The sequence below is a fragment of the Brassica rapa genome, chromosome A02 (assembly GCF_000309985.2).
Source record: "Brassica rapa cultivar Chiifu-401-42 chromosome A02, CAAS_Brap_v3.01, whole genome shotgun sequence".
NCBI lineage: Eukaryota > Viridiplantae > Streptophyta > Magnoliopsida > Brassicales > Brassicaceae > Brassica > Brassica rapa.
In genome coordinates, this window is record NC_024796.2 from 21,212,785 (window position 1) to 21,233,967 (window position 21,183).

Below are 21,183 nucleotides of genomic sequence, written 5' to 3' on the forward strand. Positions count from 1 at the left end.
ACTATGAACTTAGATATTAGTGGAATCACATAAGAAAACATATTTTAAGGTGATGATTGTTTGTTTGGTTTCTAGATTTTAGATTTTGGTTTTTGGTTTTTAGTTTTTGGTTTTTGGTTTTTAGATTTTGGTTTTTGATTTTGCAGTAGATTTTAGTTTCTTGAAAAACATGAATGGTGATTTTAGATTTTAGATTTTAGTTTTTGGTTTTTAGTTTTTACTTATAAAATAATGAAATGAAAATATTATCAGTAGTAAAATATTTATTCCAAAAAACGGTAAAAGAAAATATAATTTATTTTTAAACATAAACATAAAAATTTAGTTCTATGTTTAAACATAATTTATATATACTTTGTTTTATAATTTACAATATTTTATTAATTATTTTTGTTTGAAGTTGAAAAGCTATTTTATTTACTTCTTTTGATTTACAGGTATGAAAATTTTGTTCTTATATATAAATTTAATTTCTGGTAAATCTAATATTTTCAAAAATTTGAATGGTGATTTGTACTTTACTTTCATTTTTTTAAAATTTTGACTATAATTATGTCATTATTATTTTATTTAGAGTTAAAGTTGATTAAATAAAAATAATAATTGATAAAAATATATTGCTTACTCGGAAAATAATAAATAATGCAAAATATTACAACATAAAATAGTTAATTTTTATTTTCAAAAAAACTAAACAAAATTTAAATATATTTTAACACTATTATAAGTATATAAATTTATGTAATTTGAATATTAATAGCTAAAGTTCTCAAATAAAAATTTAATTTATAGTGCAATAAATATATAGTACGTACCGCTTTATAACAACTTCAGTTATATTTTATACAATTGTCTAAGGTAAAATATTAGTTAAAACATTATTAAATAATTTACCTAAACAAAGCTTCAAAATTTGATAAAATAAATATATTTTTCTTAATTAGAGTTTAGATGTCAGATAAATTATTTTTATTCAACTACAAAGTTAGAATAACTAATGTTTAAGCCGTTCAATTCATATAGAGATTGTTTTGTTATATTAATGTATTAATTTTAACAAAAAAAAAAAAAGAAAAAAAAAAGTAAATTCACGTGCATTGGTGAAAAACCAAGGAAACATGGATTCTTGTTTTTGTTAAGAAGGGGTAGTTATTTTCAAAATCTGGTTTCCCTACAATTTAGGGAATCTATTTCTTAAGAAACTTGATTGGTAAAAAAATAGTTTTTAGAGAAATAAAAACCAAAAACTGTTTCAAAAACCACAAACAATCAACCTCTAAAAGAGTATTACGATTTTGATATGCGTTGTGCACATAAGTTTTTGAAATATTAAATTTTATATTTGAAATAATGACATAATACAAATGTTTATAAGTTATCAAATTGTATTAAATTTTATATTTGAAATAATGACATAATACAAATGTTTATAAGTTATCAAAGTGGACTATACTCAACTGAATATTTTTACATATTGTGTAAATCTTGTATTTTAAATGTTAATGAAAATTAAAGAAGTTTTACTATGTATATATACAATGATGTTTTATATCATTATGCAGTCTTTCTGTAAGAATATGGCCATTTGTCAAATGTTTATATATTTAAAAAATTATATTAGTCAATAGTTTTATGTTGTAAATAAATTGTTTGTTGATTTTTTAGTTTAATTTGTTCAAATATAAGATAATGATTCAAATCACAAACTAAAAACAATGTTAATTTGGGCTTCGTTTTTTAATACTGTTCACATTTGAAAGATTGATACGTATGATTAGAGTGAAAGACTTGTGTGGGTATATATAAGTTTTAGGGTATCTCTTCCTTTAAAAGAATCGCCGAAAATGTCTAAAATTTTATTTAGATGCACTGTATTTACGTTTCGGAAATATATATATTTTAGATGCGGATATTATTGATCTTAAAAATATTTATCAAATCATTAGTTTGTTTCTAACATTACAAATCATTAGTTGTGTGGTTAGGTTTAATATATAAACGTTCTTTCTTTTCCGTAGCAGTAAACTTTTAAAGTCAGCTTAATAATTTATGCGATGTAGACTTATGTGATTCTCTTGTGATAATGTGTTAAAAACTCGGAGGATATGAATGGTGACTAAAGAACGACGCGAAATTTCTTAATATTTTTAAAAGAATCACCATTCACAATGAATATTTTTTTCTTCTCATTTTTTACCATTCATTTTTTTGTAGAGAAATAAAGAATAAGGCTATTATTTGTTAAATATGAGATGAAACAATCATTCATTTTCATTCCTGCAATTTTATTTCTCTATGTTTCTTTCATATTTGTTCCTCTTGTTTCCAGAATAATCACCAGTCAGACCCAGAATTTGCTTCATCAACATCACTATTTATTCCATTGAACGTCCGCTTATCTCCGTTCACTGTAAATCCGAAAGAAAACACTCGGTTATCTTTTTACAGAAAAAAACACTTGGTTATCTGTTTATATAACAAAATTATATATAATCAACTAATATCCCTAAAATGGAATAAACAAGCATATGCATACTTACTGCTTAGATCATCTCCAATGCAAAACTCTATTTTTATCTTTAAAAATAGTAAAATAGAATATAAAGTAAACATATTATAATTGTACTCCATTTGCTATTCTATAATAAAATAATAAACAAATAAAAAATAGATTATTATATTTTTTATTTTTATTGAGTAAATCTATTTTTAATTCTTTATTGAATGAAAAATGAAATACGGTTGAAATTTTTATTTATTTTATACTCTATTTTAAATTGAAAAATACAGTGAAATTGAAAATGTCCTTGGTATCAACTATTATCCCACTCCATATTTAAATAATTATAAGATTAAAGGTTCGCGAATTAAAATTCTGTAAGGACTTCAGTATAGTTATCTTTCGATTTTTCAAAAACACATGTACGACGATTTATACATTTCTGTGAAAATGTCATTCAAGATAATGATAACATACTTAATTAATAGACGCGGAGGTACCATTCGTAGAGTTATAGCGGAGTCTGTATATTTTGCTGACACACAAAATAAACTAATTTAATTGATGGAAGTAAAACTAAATGCCAAAATGTTACAATTCATGTCGCTCACTATCATCAGAGTAATTGATTTGACGGGTTACTTATTAAGACGTTCTAACTTATGTGGACTCCATAATTGTCATCATTATTACATCATTGTGTTGTAAGAAAAAATATATGTTTGCTTTTTTGTGAACAAAAATTCTATTATATGTTTGCTCCTCTATCTTTTTCCATTATATGCTTTCGGGTCAAGAGAAAGTTGCTCTACTTCTCAAAAAGTTTTGTACTTCTCAAAAAGTTTTGATAGACTTGTTTAAGCATTTAAATGATGTTAACTTACATGCATGCATGCAGACTAATTTTGATGCTGCGTGTTGTCAACGAAAATCTTTCGACGGTAACTATAATTAAAGTCTTCTGTAAATAATCGATAAACCATTTATATTATCTACAGATAATTTTTCTACGATCTCGTTGATCAATTGGAGTGTTTCATATGAACGTTGAAGTCGAGTAAGTGCCTGTATCCTCCGTCCAAAATCGTAATCTCTTGTTAATTAAATTATTGGTATTAATACTTTTATATAAATGTGGCTGAGTAAAGGGCGTCAATTATTACAATGATCTACATGTAATTTGTTTTTCTTTCCGACACTTTTGTGACACACTTTTTAAGCTGTAAATGACTCAATGGCTGCTTCCTCTCTTTTACTCTGGTCGGACTTGGTCTTATTTTCTGAATATCTATCAACCAATTTCAGTAGTACAAGTAAAAAATGTTAATTGATATTAGCCAGAAATGCTTTAACTGTATAACTAGATTTCCACCCGCACAACCGTGCGGATATATATTTTCACATATGTATATATAGATATTTGTTTTACATAATTATTATATATTTTTAATGTTATTCACATATTTAAATGTTTGTATAATTATGCCAAATATAATAATTTTATAGTTTTCATGCAGTAAATTAAAATCAACACATATATATGTTGCTTATTATATATTTGTCCTATTGAATTTGCGTTTGATTACTAAACTAATTTTTTAATGCATGAAACAACATATATGAAAACAATTTTGTATCTAATTTATTATAATCATGATCTGTAATTCAAATCGCTAGATTTTTTTAGTAATTTTTAATGTTTATTAATTTTATATAATAAATTACTGTACATTAAAAAGTTTAAGATAAGATAGATTTTTATATATGTATTATATAGCTTACTAATATTAACCCGTTCTACCAACATATTATATTTTTAGCGTAAATATTTTTTATTTATGAAAATAAAAAATGTTAACTTATCAATTTAAAATAATTTTATCATATTTTGTTCAATATAATGTTTTTATTTTAAAATCATAGATATTATTATAAAATTAATAAAATATGATATAATTTTATTCTTTTAGTAACATTTCATCACTAATTACAAAATTAGTTGAAAATATTTATATTCAATTTATGACAATTAAGATCTTATTATAATCTTTTTCAAGAGATATGTTAGAGTTTTAAATTTTTTTAAAAAATTAAAAGATATATATATATATTATGATTAAAGTAGTTAAAAATATTATATATATTAGCATTAGTGATATACATTTAATAGAAAATTTAAATGATAGTCCAAATAAAAATATCACTCATACAATAATTATGATTTTTATTTTATTAGAAAACAAATTTGAAAAAATTAAAATAGAAATAAATATTTATTTCTAACAAAATCTTTAAAAATTATTAGTAAATGTATTTTTGTAATTAATTAATTTCATTTTATTTAAATTTTCTTTTATAAACCAAAACTATATTCAATTTTAATTTCTAATTATATATTATGATAATTTAAATTAAAACTAACTATTTTTCGAAAGTAAATTTAAAAAGATTCTAAAAAGATTTTAAAAAGATTTTGTTAGAACATTTTAAATATATTCATTTGTATTTCAAATAAAAAGATAAAGATATTAAAAGATATAATAATGAACTTATGTAAAATATGATATTTTCTAGGAATGGTCCCAACTAAAAAAATCTCACATGAAAAGAAGTCATGACTTCTGTTTTAATATATTAGATAATGGAAGTAATAAAGTTTTCACCAACGGTTTTTTTTCTCTGTTTGTTACTTACATCCTAATACAATATATCTAAAATTAATAGTGATTCCCTATATATTAAAGGAGAAGCATTTTTAAAACTTACCTTGAAAGTTTATTAGCAAGGAATGTGACGTGGTGACATGGCTTCACGAGAATATTTTATTTAGTAAAACGCTTAGGTGTCACGCAGAGAATGTTTCTCACCAAAACTGTGAATTTAATGCGTTCACACTAACATTCCTTTAAAAAAACTTCATACCATATATACTTTTCTTAATGAACATTTTTACGTGATAAACCTTCAGCTTCAAGTTTGATTACTTGATTTATCAATCCTCTCAATATAATCATAGCATCAATAAAGATTCCTTATTCCTCTATATATTTCTGTTAAAAACGGTAACCCATCTGATATATCGCCTCGACAAATCCGTAGAGACGACAAAGCGATGAAACTTTAGTACATGCTAAGTGTTAATGAAAGAACTCTTTTCTCCATACCTGCTTTCATGCATTTAGAAGATTACTCACATTCTTGAGAACCGCCTCTCATTGCTGAAAGAGGACGTTGAAAATATATTTCTAGATAAATATGTCATACTCGGTTTTCTTATTGCTCGATGAGGTGATCTCTGTTTTGAGGAGACTGAATCACTGTAAATTGTCTCGGCTTAGTGTATTAGTCTTCTCGAGCAAGCAATATAAGCATGTGAGTGTCACCACCTTCGCCGCCATGAGAGGTCTGCATTAGACGACCTTGAAGATGAGAAGAAACTTACGGGAACAAAGCACAAGCAAGTCTCTTGTGTTGGTCGCATCTGGAACAACCTTTACAATTTAGAGGGTCAAATAACCTTCAATTTCTTTTATTATGCAACTATGTTTTCTGAATTTAAAAGAGCTATAAATTTTTCATTTCACACATTTATTGTTTTGCTTATAATATGTTATTGATCCACATTTTTTCGATTTTATTTGTTAAACCTCTAAGTCCATAAGGCGAAATATAAAAAAAAAATATTTTCCAAAACTTCTTCTTAAACTTGCAAATACCGTCAATTAAATTTTAATATTAGTGAACTCATTATATCGTCCTTGAGAACAATCATACATTTATTCTATCTAACTATCATTTAAAGTATACCTTATGTTATACATAATCATAATATATAATTTTTATATCAATAGACATCTTATCCCGTACAAAGCGCGGGTTACTATCTAGTTTTCTTAATACAATGGAGGATGTATACATTGTATCATTTTCATGGTATGTAGTAAACAAATTCTTTACCCCATAAGACTATTTCTGTAACATAATTTTTTGTACGCGCAAGTCTCTTGAAGATTCTATACAAGATTAAAAAAAAATCAGTTCAATAACAATTTCGTTGGGTTGAAGTCCACCTAACTTTTTTTTTTGAACAACTGATTATATTAAAAACTAAAATCCCGATGGGCGATTACATAACTCGACGGTAAGGTAAAATACGAGAATAAGCAAAACATGACAAAGGATATAGATGACTGAGAAGAGAAGAGACCTATAGAGAAGCTTCACTTGTAATACTCGAGCCTGCATTCGAAAGAACGCGATGAAGTCAAATTCAAGAGCAGCTGAAAGATGTCTCTGGAGATGACTGGATCTCCCGATGTTGCAGTGAGGTGCGGAGATGCTGCCGGAATAGGACTACACACAGAGTCGTCGACGGTACAGCCTCTAAAAGATAGCAGTTGACAGGGTCGGGATATGCTGAGTTTAGGTCACGTTGCAGTGGGATGTGGAGGGGAGGCGACGGAGACAAGAGTCTGACTCGAGATATAGACGATAGCGAATTCATGCGTGGAACTAGCCGACAACTCGTTGCTAATGCTTCTGCAGACGATGAGATCCTGGTTCTGACAAGCAAGGGTCTCAACACGCCAGTGAAGACTCGATGAGTAGAGGTACGGCCTGAGCAAGAAATCTGAGAACATCCGTTAAAGATAACAACAGCTCCGGTTTGAAGGTCGCATAGTTGACTTTGTGAAGAACCGTCGATGTTTGAGATGGCGTAATGTGATGGAAACGCAGCAGTGATAAAGTTAGTAAATCTGGTGAATCCACACTCTTACACAATAGTTCCAGCGACGAGGAGATTTGGAGGGCCATAGATCCGGGTATGTGAAGAACCGTCGATGCTTGAGACGGTGTAGTGTGATGGAGACGCAACGGTGAGAATGTAAGGAGCAAATCTGGTGAAACCGCACTCTTGCATAATAGATCCGGCGGTCACTAGGAGGAGGAGGAGATTTAAATGATATAGCTTAGTTCCATAGAAACGAGAAGTGGTGATGGCAGTAGCGTTGAAGGATATGCGACAACAGTGGGGATGGAGGGGAACAAGTGATTCGACGGGATTAGAGAACAGCCGGGGACCGGACGCAAAAGAATCACCGGAGATAGTGGAAACCACCTCAGACGGGAGAGTGAAGTACTTCACGACTGTAATGGGGAAGATGGAGGTAGCTTGTGACGTGGGAGGGAAACAGTAGCCAACAGATGCAAGAGGCCTGAGCTCTCTGTGATAATCTGACCAGTAGATAGATCTGAGGCTAGGGGAGGCGACAGGAGGACAGGATGAGGCAGCTCGTTGGTGCCGGAAGGAAGGTCTTGTAGGAGAGCAACGAAGATGCAGACTCTTCGAACTATGCAGTGGCTGAGCACCAGAATGAGTCTCAGTTAGCAGATCCGGGTCAGCGGGAGAGAGGCCGAAGTCAGAGATGGATAAAACGCGACCAGAAGCCGTGTCACCACTCGCCGGAGGCCGCTTCCATGGCTCCAACTGCAGCTCGAGCAGCCACAAAACAAAAGCGAAAAGCATAACAGAAGGAGGTAGACGGGACATAGCTGAACACGAGAGAGAAAGAAGGCGATGCCGGTGAGCAGGGGCTCCACCGGCGAGGAAGGAGAATGAAGATGTGGCGCCTCGATTTTAGTGCCTGGGAGTGACTGAAATTAGGGTGACCTCATTTATCAAAGTCCACAAAACTATCTATGATAATTATATATATATACCATTGATTTTTGTAGTTACACTTCTGTGTATACATTATAATAGAATTGCAATCTTCTCATTTAAGTCAACCTTTTTGATAGAATTAAATTCCATATTCCAATAGTAATTAATCGGACATGTAGATTGAATGAGATGTGCAGAAAATTAAAAGAGATTAGAGGAACATTATGTAACACCCATATTTTCCAAAATAACTTAAATAAATAAAAAGTCTGGAATCTATATACTCTACTTCTCAAAAGTCAACTCCAAAGCCATAAATCCAATAAATAGCCATAAATCCAAATAATATAATAAAAATATCGGTAAAAGCATAAAACCGCAAGTCTGAAAAAGAAAAGAAATAAAACTCCCAAAGCACCAGTCCGATAGCAATAACTCATGCTCGTCAGTCTCATCTGAAAGGGGAAGGAATAGGAGGGGTGAGTAACATGGGAGTTATTCCGTGAGGTATGGGATGCTAAACACGCAAACCACTGACTTGAGTAAATAGAACTCCCACTATGGAAGTTTAGCTCTAACATGAACACACACGACGCCTAGCGCATCACACAAACCAAACAATGCGATGATAGCATATAGCTAGTCCATACACCCCGCATCTCCTCATATGGATATATAATACGTAGCGTCGCTAGTACAGTATGTCTCTGTACCCCCGCCCTCTCAAGTAGCGTCCATGGTACAAAAGTCTCTGCACCGCACGCCCGCACCAGTAGCATCGCAAGTCCAGACGTCTCTGAACCCCTGCCCACACAATCAAAGTAGCGTCGCTAGCCCAGACATCTATGAGCCCCCGTCCGCGCACATAGTCCCTACTAATAACTATGTATACATATATATATATATATATCGCATCTCTTAACATCACACAATCCAATCAAAGGTTGAATCCTCTAGATCCCTAGTTCCAGTTTACAATGAATGAACTAACTAACAATCAAGACTCAATTCAAACAGACGGATCATGATTCGAAATCTAAACTACGATAGAGAGAATTCTACACTGGTACGTGATTTACGGAATAGACCCTCACCTTTGCCACGGGTTCTGAAGAAACCTGAGGAAACACCGAATTGACCTTGACGGCTCCAACAAGCAACTCCGAAACTCTCTGAAATTAGATCAATATAATATTCTGGCAGAACTGAACCATAGAGAAAACATATGAATAACTCAAGAACTGAGCGTTAACTTTTCGATCCCTCCGATCATAATGTCGTCCTATATGTCCTCTATCCATAGACACCAAGTTTACTCCCATCGGACACTATTTTCTCAACTAAAGTAGCTTCATCTCCAGGCTGGTCGTAAACACAACTGCACCAACACCTCTCACGAAAACAAGAACAACTCTCAGAAAATAACTCTGAATAACGATCCTGTCACACCCGGTTTTCTCAAAATAATATAATTGCGAAAAATAACAAAATAATAAATACTGAAATAATAATAATCTTCATATCATAATATAAAAGTCAATACGATACCATAAGGCCTAAAAGCCCAACATCGATAACATCCGAAATATAAAATACGACATAAACCGAAAGTCTGAAATAGGAAATAACATAAACGATAAAAGTCCAAAGGCCCGATAAAGATAAAAGCGGTAAAAGCGATAGAAGCCCAAAAGCCCAATAGCACCGGTCCGATAATCACTCCTGCTCGTCGGTCTCACCTGAAAGGGGGAAGAGTGAGGGGTGAGCGATAGGTGAATCGCCCAATGAGGTATGGGGGATGCTACCCCGAAGTCCATTGACCCAGACATAACACTTTGAATAAATATAATTTAATTCTAATACATGTCAAACACGGCACCTAAAGTACCCAAGCAACAAACAATGATCCTAGCGAGGCGCGCTCTCGCCGCCCACTAACAGGCCAAAACATAACACTTCCGAGAGAGTGCTCGGTGTCACCGCCCTCAGACGATTTATCGACCACACCAGACTACGGTCCAGCCGGTCGACTGACTGGCCGTAGCCTCTCATACAATCCGGCATACAGAAGTCCGTCTCTGTATCCGGCAAAACAATTCTAACTAAGAATTTACATTAAGCGAAGCAATCAATGTTGAATCCTCTAACACCCTAATTCCGGTTTAAGCAAAGAACCTAATAACTAAACAAGCAATGACAGACTCGATTTCAAGCAGACGGAACATATTAGAAATAAGTTATACTTATTCGAAGTCCTAAGCCGTGTAAGAGGAGTTCGGGAATAGCCCCTCACCTTAGCAATAAGGAAATGTGGTATCTATGAACTCCAGCTGCTCAAATAGACTCTAAATCTGAAATCAGGGCGAAATTCTAAGTCAGAACGGCTTTCGAACGGTTTAAAACGGGTTTAGTCAAGATTTACGGAAACGTCAACACGCTGGTCAAAGGTCAACCTGGTCAACTTTGACCCAAGCCGGTTAACCCTTGACCAGATTGGAATTGATTTAAACCAACCGGTTGAACTCAACCGAAATCGATTCCAATTGGACCATCCGGTTTACCTTAACCAACAATTGATTAATTAATTAATTAATCTATCTAACCGGTTTATCCTAACCGAAATCCAATTGATTTTAACCGGCGGTTTAACCTAGCCAACCCTAAATCAATTTAAACCAATCAAACCACCGGTTGACCGAGTGACCGAGATGACTCACCGGGTCGACTGGGCCGAGTTGGCGAGTCGCCGGCGAATCACCGGCACTAGTCCCGGCGGCAACGGCGGAGGGTGGCGGCGGCTTACCGGAAAATCAGCGGTGGCGACGGCGGCGAGGCGGCGACGCGGCGGAGGGTGGCGGCGGCTTACCGGAAAATCAGCGGCGGCGACGCGGCGGCAGCTTCTCGGCGGCGGACGGACGGCGGCCGATCACGGCGGCTCCGGCGAACGGCGGTCGGAGACGGCGGCGAGTGGCCGGAATGCGCGGTGGCTCCGGCGGCCGGCGACGGCGCGTGCGTTTCACGCCCGCGCAGAGGCGAAACTTCGGGAGGCTCTAGCGGCTTCGTCCGGGCTCCGATTGCGGTGTGGTTGGTGTCTACGGCTTCGTCTCGACGAGAGGAACACGATGGTGGTCTTGCATGCACGAGATGATCAATGGTTAGGAAGTTATGGGCGATTTACTAAACGGAAACGAAACTGAAACTTAAGGCATGCGGTTTTCGGCAGTTACCTAGGGTGTTGATCGGGGGTGACGAGCTGAACGTGATCACGGCACACGGTTGCTCCGGCGACGAGCTCCGGCGACCCACTCACTGCAAAATGATCACACTTCTTCTTCTTAGTTCACTCTCTCTCTAACTCTTCTTTATTTTCTGAAGTTTCTGAGAAAACAAGGTGGAGGTGATGGTTATTTAAGGCAAAATACCTTGGGCTTTTTGGAGTGAATTTGGGCCTCGCTGAATGTCAGATGGGCCTGGGTTTGGGTCATGACAACTCTCCCCCACTAATAAAGAATTCGACCCCGAATTCGAGTCACCAAACTCTCCAATGACACCCCGAAACAGCTCTGGATAATCAATCCTCATTTGGGGCTCGGATTCCCAGGTATCCTCCTGAATCCCGTCTCTCTTCCAACGAACCTTGACCAACATGGTCATCATTCCACGATCTGCTTTCACTTGGCGATCCAATATCTCTACTGGCTGGCACAACCCACATAAACCTTTGCCAAGGTCTCTAGGTGGCTGCTGCAAAATGAGCTCCGGCTCTCTCACTACTTTCCTCAACACGGAAACATGAAACACATCATGGAAATCTGATAACTCTCCTGATAAATCCAATCGGTAAGCAACTGCTCCGATCCGCTCCAATATAGGATATGGTCCCATATATCTCGGTTTAAGCTTCTTTAGCTTCCGAGTCTTAGATCCTCCCTGAAATGTCCTCATTTTCAGGTATACCAGGTCGCCAACCTGAAACTCCAAGTTTTTTCGCCGCTTATCTGCATAACTCTTTTGACGGTCATGGGCTTCCTTAAGCCGCATCTTGAGCATCTCAACCTGCTCGACTGTCTCTTGAACCATGGCTGGTTCTATCTCACGTCGCTCTCCCACTTCCGTCCAACAAAGTGGTGTGCGACAAGGTCTACCATATAGAGCCTCATATGGTGCCATCCCAATACTCGAATGATAGCTGTTGTTGTAGGCAAACTCGGCTAGAGGTAGATACTTCACCCAACTACCTTCCCAATCTAAAACACAAGCTCTGAGCATATCCTCCAAAGTCTGAATAGTCCTCTCTGACTGACCATCTGTCTGAAACTTTGCCGTACTCAGACGTGATAAGCCGTACTCATATGAAACTTTGTCCCAAGCGCCTTCTGGAAGGCTCTCCAAAACTCAGACGTGAACTTTGTATCCCGATCCGATACAATGCTGACCGGAACTCCATGCAATCTCACAATCTCGCTGATGTAAGTCTGTGCTAGCTGATCAGCTCTGTCTGTCTTCTTAACCGCTAGAAAATGGGCTGACTTCGTAAGTCTATCAACGACTACCCATATGGCATTCTTCCCTCCTGACGTAGTCGGCAAACCCGTCACAAAATCCATAGTTACCATGTCCCATTTCCACTCCGGTAATGGTAGGTTTTGCAATAACCCGCTAGGAACCTGATGCTCGGCCTTAACCATCTGACACGTCTGACATTGCGATACAAATGAAGCAACATCTCTCTTCATACCAGGCCAATGGTAATATCGCTTCAGATCCCTGTACATCTTGGTATTTCCTGGATGAATGGAGAAACTCGAGTGGTGTGCTTGCCGTAAGATCTCCTTTCTTAACAGCTCATCATTGGGCACACAAACCCGGTTTCGGCACATGAACATCCCGCTGGAGGCTGTATGATAACCAATACTCTCCATCTCGATCTGCTTACGCAAAGCCTTATCACCATCCTGAGATTTGCGTATCCTCCATAGTAAGTCTGCCCGCTCTACAGCCTCAGCGCCAACTGACTCTCCTTCTACAGTAATTGCACATAATCTGAGACTAGCAAGTGTCCCAGTGAGCTCCTGGACCTCTTTGGTTCCCGATACATCGCTTCTGCGCCTACTCAAGGCATCCGCCACATGATTGGCTTTTCCCGGATGATATGTGATCTCCAAGTTGTAGTCTGCTAACAACTCCATCCATCTACGCTGCCTCAAATTCAAGTCCGCCTGCGTAAATACGTACTTCAGACTCTGGTGGTCCGTGAAAATCTTCACCTTCTCTCCATACAAGTATGACCTCCAGATCTTTAATGCGAATACAACTGCTGCCAACTCCAAATCATGCGTAGGATAATTGGCCTCGTGAGGCCTCAATTGTCGTGATGCATAGGCAATGACCTGACCCTCCTGCATCAGTACACATCCCAATCCGGTGCCTGACGCATCAGTGTAAACATCATATGGTATTCCTGGTCTCGGGAGTATCAAAACTGGCGCATGGGTCAGCTGCCGCTTCAACTCAGTGAAACTTCCCGAACATTCCTCTGTCCAATCAAACTTGGCGTCTTTTCCTGTTAGCCGTGTCATTGGCTTTGCAATGCTAGCAAAACTGTTGACATACTTTCTGTAGTATCCTGCCAAACCGAGAAAACTGCGGATCTCCGTCGCACTCTTAGGTGTCGGCCACTCTGAAATGGCGGTAATCTTCTCCTGATCTACGGAAACTCCTGCTTCTGAAACCACGTGACCCAAAAATCCAATCTTCCTCTGCCAAAAGCTACACTTACTCAGCTTGGCAAACAACTGATGTTCCCGAAGCTTACCCAACACAATCCGCAAATGCTCAGCATGCTCTTCTTTACTTCGAGAATAAACCAAGATGTCGTCGATGAAAACGATCACAAACTTATCCAATTGCTCTCGAAACACATCATTCATGAGTTTCATGAATGCTGCCGGTGCATTCGTCAACCCAAATGGCATTACCACAAACTCGTAATGTCCATAACGGGTACGGAATGCCATCTTCCGCACATCTCCCTCAGCTATCGCAATCTGGTGGTATCCCGATGCCAAGTCAATCTTAGAGAACCATGAAGCTCCCTGCAACTGGTCCAACAACTCGTCGATACGCGGGAGCGGGTAATTATTCTTGATGGTCACTTTGTTCAAACCTCTGTAATCGATACAAAGTCTGTTCACAAACAACACTGGTGCTCCCCACGGTGACGTACTCAGCCTGATAAACCCCTTATCAGATAGCTCCTCCAACTGCTTCTTTAACTATGCCATCTCAGTTGGTGCGAGACGGTATGGAGCTCGTGAAACTGGTGCTGCTCCTGGCTCTACTTCTATCGTAAGTACGTCCGCTCTAGCTGGTGGTGGCCCTTTTAAAGCCTCAAAGACATCCTCGTACTCGGCGACCACTGGTATATCATGCAGATCCTGCTGACCGTCCTCCTTAACCATCGAAATGGTTGCCAAAAATCCCTCTGCTCCACTCTCCAATAATTCTTCGGCACGCAACATGGAGACGATAGGAATTTCCCAGTGTGTCTGAATGCCCTCGCAAATGATCTTTCCTTCTTCTCTAGGGATATTAACTCTTGCCTTCGGACAATCCAAGACTACTCGATGTCGCGACAACCAATCCATCTCAAGTATAACATCGTAGGAGCTCATCTCCATCTCTGTCAAATCTTCGAGCAACTCGACTCCTCCAAGTAGAACTGGTACATCGTGATGAATGCCAACTGCTCCCAACTTCTCCGTGCCAGCAGTCTGAATCTGCTTAGCCTTCGGTTCGAAGACACCCCGAAAAGACCAAGACTGGACTAAGCGCGGACTCACAAAACTATGAGAGGCTCCCGTGTCGAATAAGGTATAAGCTGACTCTCCTCCAACCGAAACCGATCCTACACGAGATTTTTACTGCATAGACATCTCTCCCTGGCTTACATGCTCGAACTCGCACTTCTTCCTGTCCATAGCTTCCTTCGAAAAGTATTTCCTATCGAACTCTCGAATGAAGTCAGCGAAGGTAAGCCTCTCTGGCCCAAAATGACTCAATCGTATTCCCTCCCACCATATAAGAGCATCTCCACGAAGGTACTGCATAGTCAATCTGAGCGACAACTCTGGTGGACACTCAATAATCTCCAGCTTCCGCTGCAAGGCTAACTTCCAATCATGTGCAGCTACATCATCCACTGTCCCGCTAAAATGCTCCATATCCATGTTTCTCATCTGACATGTCAGCCTGTAGAACCTCTCATCATAAACCGGGTAAACATGAGGTCGCGGTGGTGGTGGCGGTAGATCCTGAAAACCATGAGCAAACTGCTGAGCTGGACCCTGCTGCAGTGGAACCTGAGGAAGGGGAACCTGCTGAACGGGATCCTGATGATCATGCTGAGCGGGAATCTGCTGATCCTGCTGAACCTGAACTGGTGGAACTTGCTGAACCCGAATCTGTGGACCCTGCTGCACCTGAACCTGAGGACCCTGTTGAACGGCAGCCATTTGACGAGCAACCTCCTGAGCAGCTACTCGGGCAGCCTCTTGAGCGGCCTGCCTGGCTGCCTCCTGGGCAATCTGCTGAAGTGCCTCTTGAGCGGCCTGTCTAGCGGCATCCTGAACCATCTGTCTCAATGCATCCTGATCAACTGGTGGAGCCGCGGGTGGCGGAACTGCGGGCTGCTCATGCTCATCTACATCGTCTCTAACAGCTCTGGCGGTCTGGGCACGGGTGGTTCTTCTCCTTGGCGGCATCTGAAAGGAAAGCGAAATGTTAACTTACGCTCAACTTTTGATACCAACATTTAAGGAGAAGTGATATCGAACGGAAAGGTGCTATTTATTTTCGTTTACAAAATTTCCAAATCCCCGAAAATATTTTGAAATCGTCTAAAACCGTTAAAACCGAGTAAAACCGAATAAAAACAGGTCTCCAAAATCGCCATCCCGGGTCGGAGCCGGGACGGAACCCCGCTCTGATACCAAAAATTGTCACACCCGGTTTTCTCAAAAAAATATAATTGCGAAAAATAACAAAATAATAAATACTGAAATAATAATAATCTTCATATCATAATATAAAAGTCAATACGATACCATAAGGCCTAAAAGCCCAACATCGATAACATCCGAAATATAAAATACGACATAAACCGAAAGTCTGAAATAGGAAATAACATAAACGATAAAAGTCCAAAGGCCCGATAAAGATAAAAGCGGTAAAAGCGATAGAAGCCCAAAAGCCCAATAGCACCGGTCCGATAATCACTCCTGCTCGTCGGTCTCACCTGAAAGGGGGAAGAGTGAGGGGTAAGCGATAGGTGAATCGCCCAATGAGGTATGGGGGATGCTACCCCGAAGTCCATTGACCCGGACATAACACTCCGAATAAATATAATTTAATTCTAATACATGTCAAACACGGCACCTAAAGTACCCAAGCAACAAACAATGATCCTAGCGAGGCGCGCTCTCGCCGCCCACTAACAGGCCAAAACATAACACTTCCGAGAGAGTGCTCGGTGTCACCGCCCTCAGACGATTTATCGACCACACCAGACTACGGTCCAGCCGGTCGACTGACTGGCCGTAGCCTCTCATACAATCCGGCATACAGAAGTCCGTCTCTGTATCCGGCAAAACAATTCTAACTAAGAATTTACATTAAGCGAAGCAATCAATGTTGAATCCTCTAACACCCTAATTCCGGTTTAAGCAAAGAACCTAATAACTAAACAAGCAATGACAGACTCGATTTCAAGCAGACGGAACATATTAGAAATAAGTTATACTTATTCGAAGTCCTAAGCCGTGTAAGAGGAGTTTGGGAATAGCCCCTCACCTTAGCAATAGGGAAATGTGGTATCTATGAACTCCAGCTGCTCAAATAGACTCTAAATCTGAAATCAGGGCGAAATTCTAAGTCAGAACGGCTTTCGAACGGTTTAAAACGGGTTTAGTCAAGATTTACGGAAACGTCAACACGCTGGTCAAAGGTCAACCTGGTCAACTTTGACCCAAGCCGGTTAACCCTTGACCAGATTGGAATTGATTTAAACCAACCGGTTGAACTCAACCGAAATCGATTCCAATTGGACCATCCGGTTTACCTTAACCAACAATTGATTAATTAATTAATTAATCTATCTAACCGGTTTATCCTAACCGAAATCCAATTGATTTTAACCGGCGGTTTAACCTAGCCAACCCTAAATCAATTTAAACCAATCAAACCACCGGTTGACCGAGTGACCGAGATGACTCACCGGGTCGACTGGGCCGAGTTGGCGAGTCGCCGGCGAATCACCGGCACTAGTCCCGGCGGCAACGGCGGAGGGTGGCAGCGGCTTACCGGAAAATCAGCGGCGGCGACGGCGGCGAGGTGGCGACGCGGCGGCAGCTTCTCGGCGGCGGACGGACGGCGGCCGATCACGGCGGCTCCGGCGAACGGCGGTCGGAGACGGCGGCGAGTGGCCGGAATGCGCGGTGGCTCCGGCGGCCGGCGACGGCGAGTGCGTTTCACGCCCGCGCAGAGGCGAAACTTCGGGAGGCTCTAGCGGCTTCGTCCGGGCTCCGATTGCGGTGTGGTTGGTGTCTACGGCTTCGTCTCGACGAGAGGAACACGATGGTGGTCTTGCATGCACGAGATAATCAATGGTTAGGAAGTTATGGGCGATTTACTAAACGGAAACGAAACTGAAACTTAAGGCATGCGGTTTCCGGCAGTTACCTAGGGTGTTGATCGGGGGTGACGAGCTGAACGTGATCACGGCACACGGTTGCTCCGGCGACGAGCTCCGGCGACCCACTCACTGCAAAATGATCACACTTCTTCTTCTTAGTTCACTCTCTCTCTAACTCTTCTTTATTTTCTGAAGTTTCTGAGAAAACAAGGTGGAGGTGATGGTTATTTAAGGCAAAATACCTTGGACTTTTTGGAGTAAATTTGGGCCTCACTGAATGTCAGATGGGCCTGGGTTTGGGTCATGACAGATCCGCTTGCAGGAGATGATAGATAAGAGAATTAAATACTTACTGAAAAATTTCCAGAATGATATATTTTGTTTCTGTCGACCGTTTCTCACTTACATCGAGACTGGCCGGAACTGTCTCTGCAACTCAACAGCTTTATTCTTTGCCAAGAAGAAACGTCAATAACTTTCTAACCGTACGTCGATTTGACGATCGGATAGATGATTTGAAAAGCTGGAATCGAGACGTTTCAAGTGACATCTCGCCCGTTCCCTGGTTCTTTCTGTATCAACGGTAAAACGCTGATGAAGTTGACTGTTCACGGATCCGATCTGTAGATATCAGTCCCAAAGAAACAACGTGTAGATAAACTCAAATGACGATCTGCTCTCTGATACACATAGATCTATGAGTGTAGAACATAAACTCAAAAGTTTACTTCGAAATACTCATATTTGATCGATCGTTCTTCTGTTCCTCCAAAACGTGTCTGCTGAGCTCTAATCTCTCTTTTTGGATAGTGGGATGACTTCTCTTTCATGGTAGTTATTTGTGGCTGTTCCGGTGATTTTCCGACAGGGTTTTTGCCATCCTTAAAAGTCTCTGTCAGAGGTCACCACGAAATCCAATCTTAAATAAAAGAATTTAAGATTTTCTGCAATGTAATTAAGTTTTATTGGGCTAAATTTTTCTGGGCCGAAATTTGGATCGTTACACATTATCCAAATGTGGCTCACGAGAAGGTCAATTTCTACGCCCCCACTTGTTTCGACGTCTTGTCTCCATCATCTTTCGTCTCTTTGTTTGGTATAAATCTGTTCATATAATTTCAATTCTTATTTTATATTTTAGGTTCAGTTTTACAATAATACGACTTCTCTTTTTAGTCGCACCATTATTGTTTCTGAAAATAAATATTTTTACTTTCATGTTTTTGAATATATATATTAACATTTCACATATGAAAACGAAAAAAATGTCGTTTGGTACTGAAGAGTGAGAATGACCTGACTTTTTCACATATTAAAATTCACAAAATAATTGGCGTCCACAAAACAATAAAATAATAATTACTAAAGTAGAGGAAAATATGCTGACAAAAAAAAGTGGAGGAAATTATGGCAAAATCAAAATGTAGCCAGCGCCGTTGCACTGTATAGTCTGTATTATTCATTTTCAAATAAATATATACACAAATGTAAAATGGAATTTTATAACAAAAACTATGTGGTCGAGATCCACATAATGTAATTGTAAAACTATGTACATAAAATTATATATACTCGTTCTTATATATGTGTGAGCTGCTTATGTAAACCAACCAATTATTTATTATAGTTATTATTTTATATAAAGGTATCCGTGATAGTAGAATATAAATAAATAGATCTGAATCATGTAATAGTAATAAATAACCCTTATTTTTTAAAATGACATTCACAAGTACTCCCGTAATAATTGGCACTAGATTTTGATTCGTGCAACCGCACGGGTGTTTGTTTTCACTTTTTTATAAATAAATTATTATTTTAGAACATAAGTGGTATATATTTTTAATGTTAATCATATACTTAATATTTATATAACTATTTCAAATACAATAATTTTATAATTTACATGTTATAATTAATTAATTGTTTAAACCTTATGTATTTGCCACTTTTTATTATATATTTATCTTATTGTATTTGCATTTAGTTATTAAGAAAATTAATATATTCATGAGAAAATATATTTAAAAAATATTTTGTATTTAATTTAGGATAAATTCTGACCCGTATTTCAAAACTGGATTTCTTTTTACCAATATTTTTATGCTTATTCATTTTAGATAATTTATTATTGTATATATAAAAGTGTAAGATATGTTAATTTTTAGACATGTATTATATAATTTGTTAATTTCAAGCCGTTCTATCATCATATTATATTTTAAATAAATAGTTTATATTTATGAAAATAAAATTTATAAATTTATCAATTGAATATAATTTATCATATTTATTATAGTATAATAATTATATTTTAACATGATCATGACTATAAAAGTAGATAAAATATGATATAATTTATTTATTTTCATTTCTAAACGATAACTTAAAATATATTAAGTTGTCGTTTAAATATTTTTACACAGATTTATTAGAATTTTTAAAATATAATATATAAATATATATTATATTTAAAATGAAAATATATTATGATTAAAGTAGTTACAAAGATTTTATATTATTAACTTTATAGAAATACATGTTAATTTTTATACATGTATTATATAGTTTGATAATTTTAACCCATCTTACCAACATATTAGATTTTATTTTTGAACATAAATATTTTATAATTACGAAAATAAAATATATAAATATATAAATTTAATACAATTTTATTATATTTAGCTCAATATAATAATTTTATTTAGCTCAATATAATAATTTTATTTTAATATGATTGATTATGATTATATAATAAATAAAATATTATAGATTTTTTTATTTTTCATTTTATATAACTGAATATATTAATGTATAATAATACTTTAAACTAATTTCAAAATTAGTGAAAATATTTAAATATAATTTCGAAAATGAAGATCTTGTAAAAATCTTTTCAAACAGATTTGTTAGACTTTTAAAATAAATATATTTATATTTAAAATGAAAAGATATCAAAAGATATTATGATTAAAATATTTTAAAAATTCTATTTATTATTACTCTGAATTAAAATGTAGTATGAATTTCTATGAATAGGTCTATTAGGTCCATTTTTTAAAAAAATCACACATGAATCAAAATTGTGACTTCTGTTTTAATATATAAGATATTTTCGTATTTGTCATCTGCCATCTAGTTATCTTTTTGCTTCAGTTATTTACTTAAAATGGCTGGGGAACAATTGTTTAGCCTGATTTTGCATATCCATCGACATAAACCCCGAAAGATGGAGATCGACCTAAGAGCGACTTCGAGAGAAAATACCCGGCCCACTAATATTCGTCAAAAGAAAACGGGCTCAATATCGAAGGAAGAATCGAG

At 37.1% G+C, this 21,183-nt stretch overlaps 3 protein-coding genes across 10 annotated transcripts; all 3 read right to left on the reverse strand.

Annotated features, from left to right (window-relative positions):
- Positions 1–5,553: 5,553 nt before the first annotated feature.
- On the reverse strand, positions 5,554–19,829 carry LOC103848863. Its single transcript, XM_033285089.1, has 2 exons — positions 18,210–19,829; positions 5,554–9,557 (listed from the first exon to the last, which is right to left on the reverse strand). Exon 2 carries the CDS (start codon positions 8,049–8,051, stop codon positions 7,275–7,277), a length of 777 nt encoding a protein of 258 aa, XP_033140980.1. The 5' UTR covers positions 8,052–9,557; positions 18,210–19,829; the 3' UTR covers positions 5,554–7,274.
- LOC117131925 lies at positions 9,669–12,474 on the reverse strand. 4 transcript variants are annotated; one of them, XR_004455381.1, is made up of 5 exons: positions 11,588–12,474; positions 11,393–11,474; positions 10,969–11,295; positions 10,459–10,516; positions 9,669–9,904 (listed from the first exon to the last, which is right to left on the reverse strand). XR_004455381.1 is itself a non-coding variant. In XM_033285083.1 (5 exons), the coding sequence occupies exons 1-4, from the start codon at positions 12,432–12,434 to the stop codon at positions 10,483–10,485; spliced, it is 1,227 nt and encodes a 408-aa protein (XP_033140974.1). In that variant the 5' UTR covers positions 12,435–12,474; the 3' UTR covers positions 9,669–9,904; positions 10,459–10,482. The 4 variants fall into 4 exon arrangements, 2 of the variants coding, with proteins under 2 accessions (XP_033140974.1, XP_033140973.1); XM_033285083.1 differs by having other exon boundaries at positions 11,032–11,295; XR_004455380.1 differs by having other exon boundaries at positions 9,671–10,516.
- Positions 15,038–18,211, reverse strand: LOC117131926. Of its 5 annotated transcripts, none has more exons than XM_033285087.1 (4): positions 17,904–18,211; positions 17,526–17,806; positions 17,016–17,073; positions 15,038–15,928 (listed from the first exon to the last, which is right to left on the reverse strand). In XM_033285087.1, exon 4 carries the CDS (start codon positions 15,926–15,928, stop codon positions 15,086–15,088), a length of 843 nt encoding a protein of 280 aa, XP_033140978.1. In that variant the 5' UTR covers positions 17,016–17,073; positions 17,526–17,806; positions 17,904–18,211; the 3' UTR covers positions 15,038–15,085. The 5 variants fall into 5 exon arrangements, with proteins under 5 accessions (XP_033140978.1, XP_033140975.1, XP_033140979.1 ...); XM_033285084.1 differs by having other exon boundaries at positions 15,038–16,461; XM_033285088.1 differs by having other exon boundaries at positions 17,440–17,806.
- Positions 19,830–21,183: the final 1,354 nt, after the last annotated feature.

Coding starts and splice junctions, on each gene's coding strand:
- LOC103848863 (XM_033285089.1), bottom strand. CDS start 8,051: ATGTCCCGTCTACCTCCTTCTGTTATGCTTTTCGCTTTTGTTTTGTGG.
- LOC117131925 (XM_033285083.1), bottom strand. CDS start 12,434: ATGCTCAGAGCTTGTGTTTTAGATTGGGAAGGTAGTTGGGTGAAGTAT. Junction 11,475..11,587: donor TTCACTCCAAAAAGCCCAAG/GTATTTTGCCTT, acceptor ATCATTTTGCAG/TGAGTGGGTCGCCGGAGCTC. Junction 11,296..11,392: donor ACCCCCGATCAACACCCTAG/GTAACTGCCGAA, acceptor CGTGCATGCAAG/ACCACCATCGTGTTCCTCTC.
- LOC117131926 (XM_033285087.1), bottom strand. CDS start 15,928: ATGCCGCCAAGGAGAAGAACCACCCGTGCCCAGACCGCCAGAGCTGTT.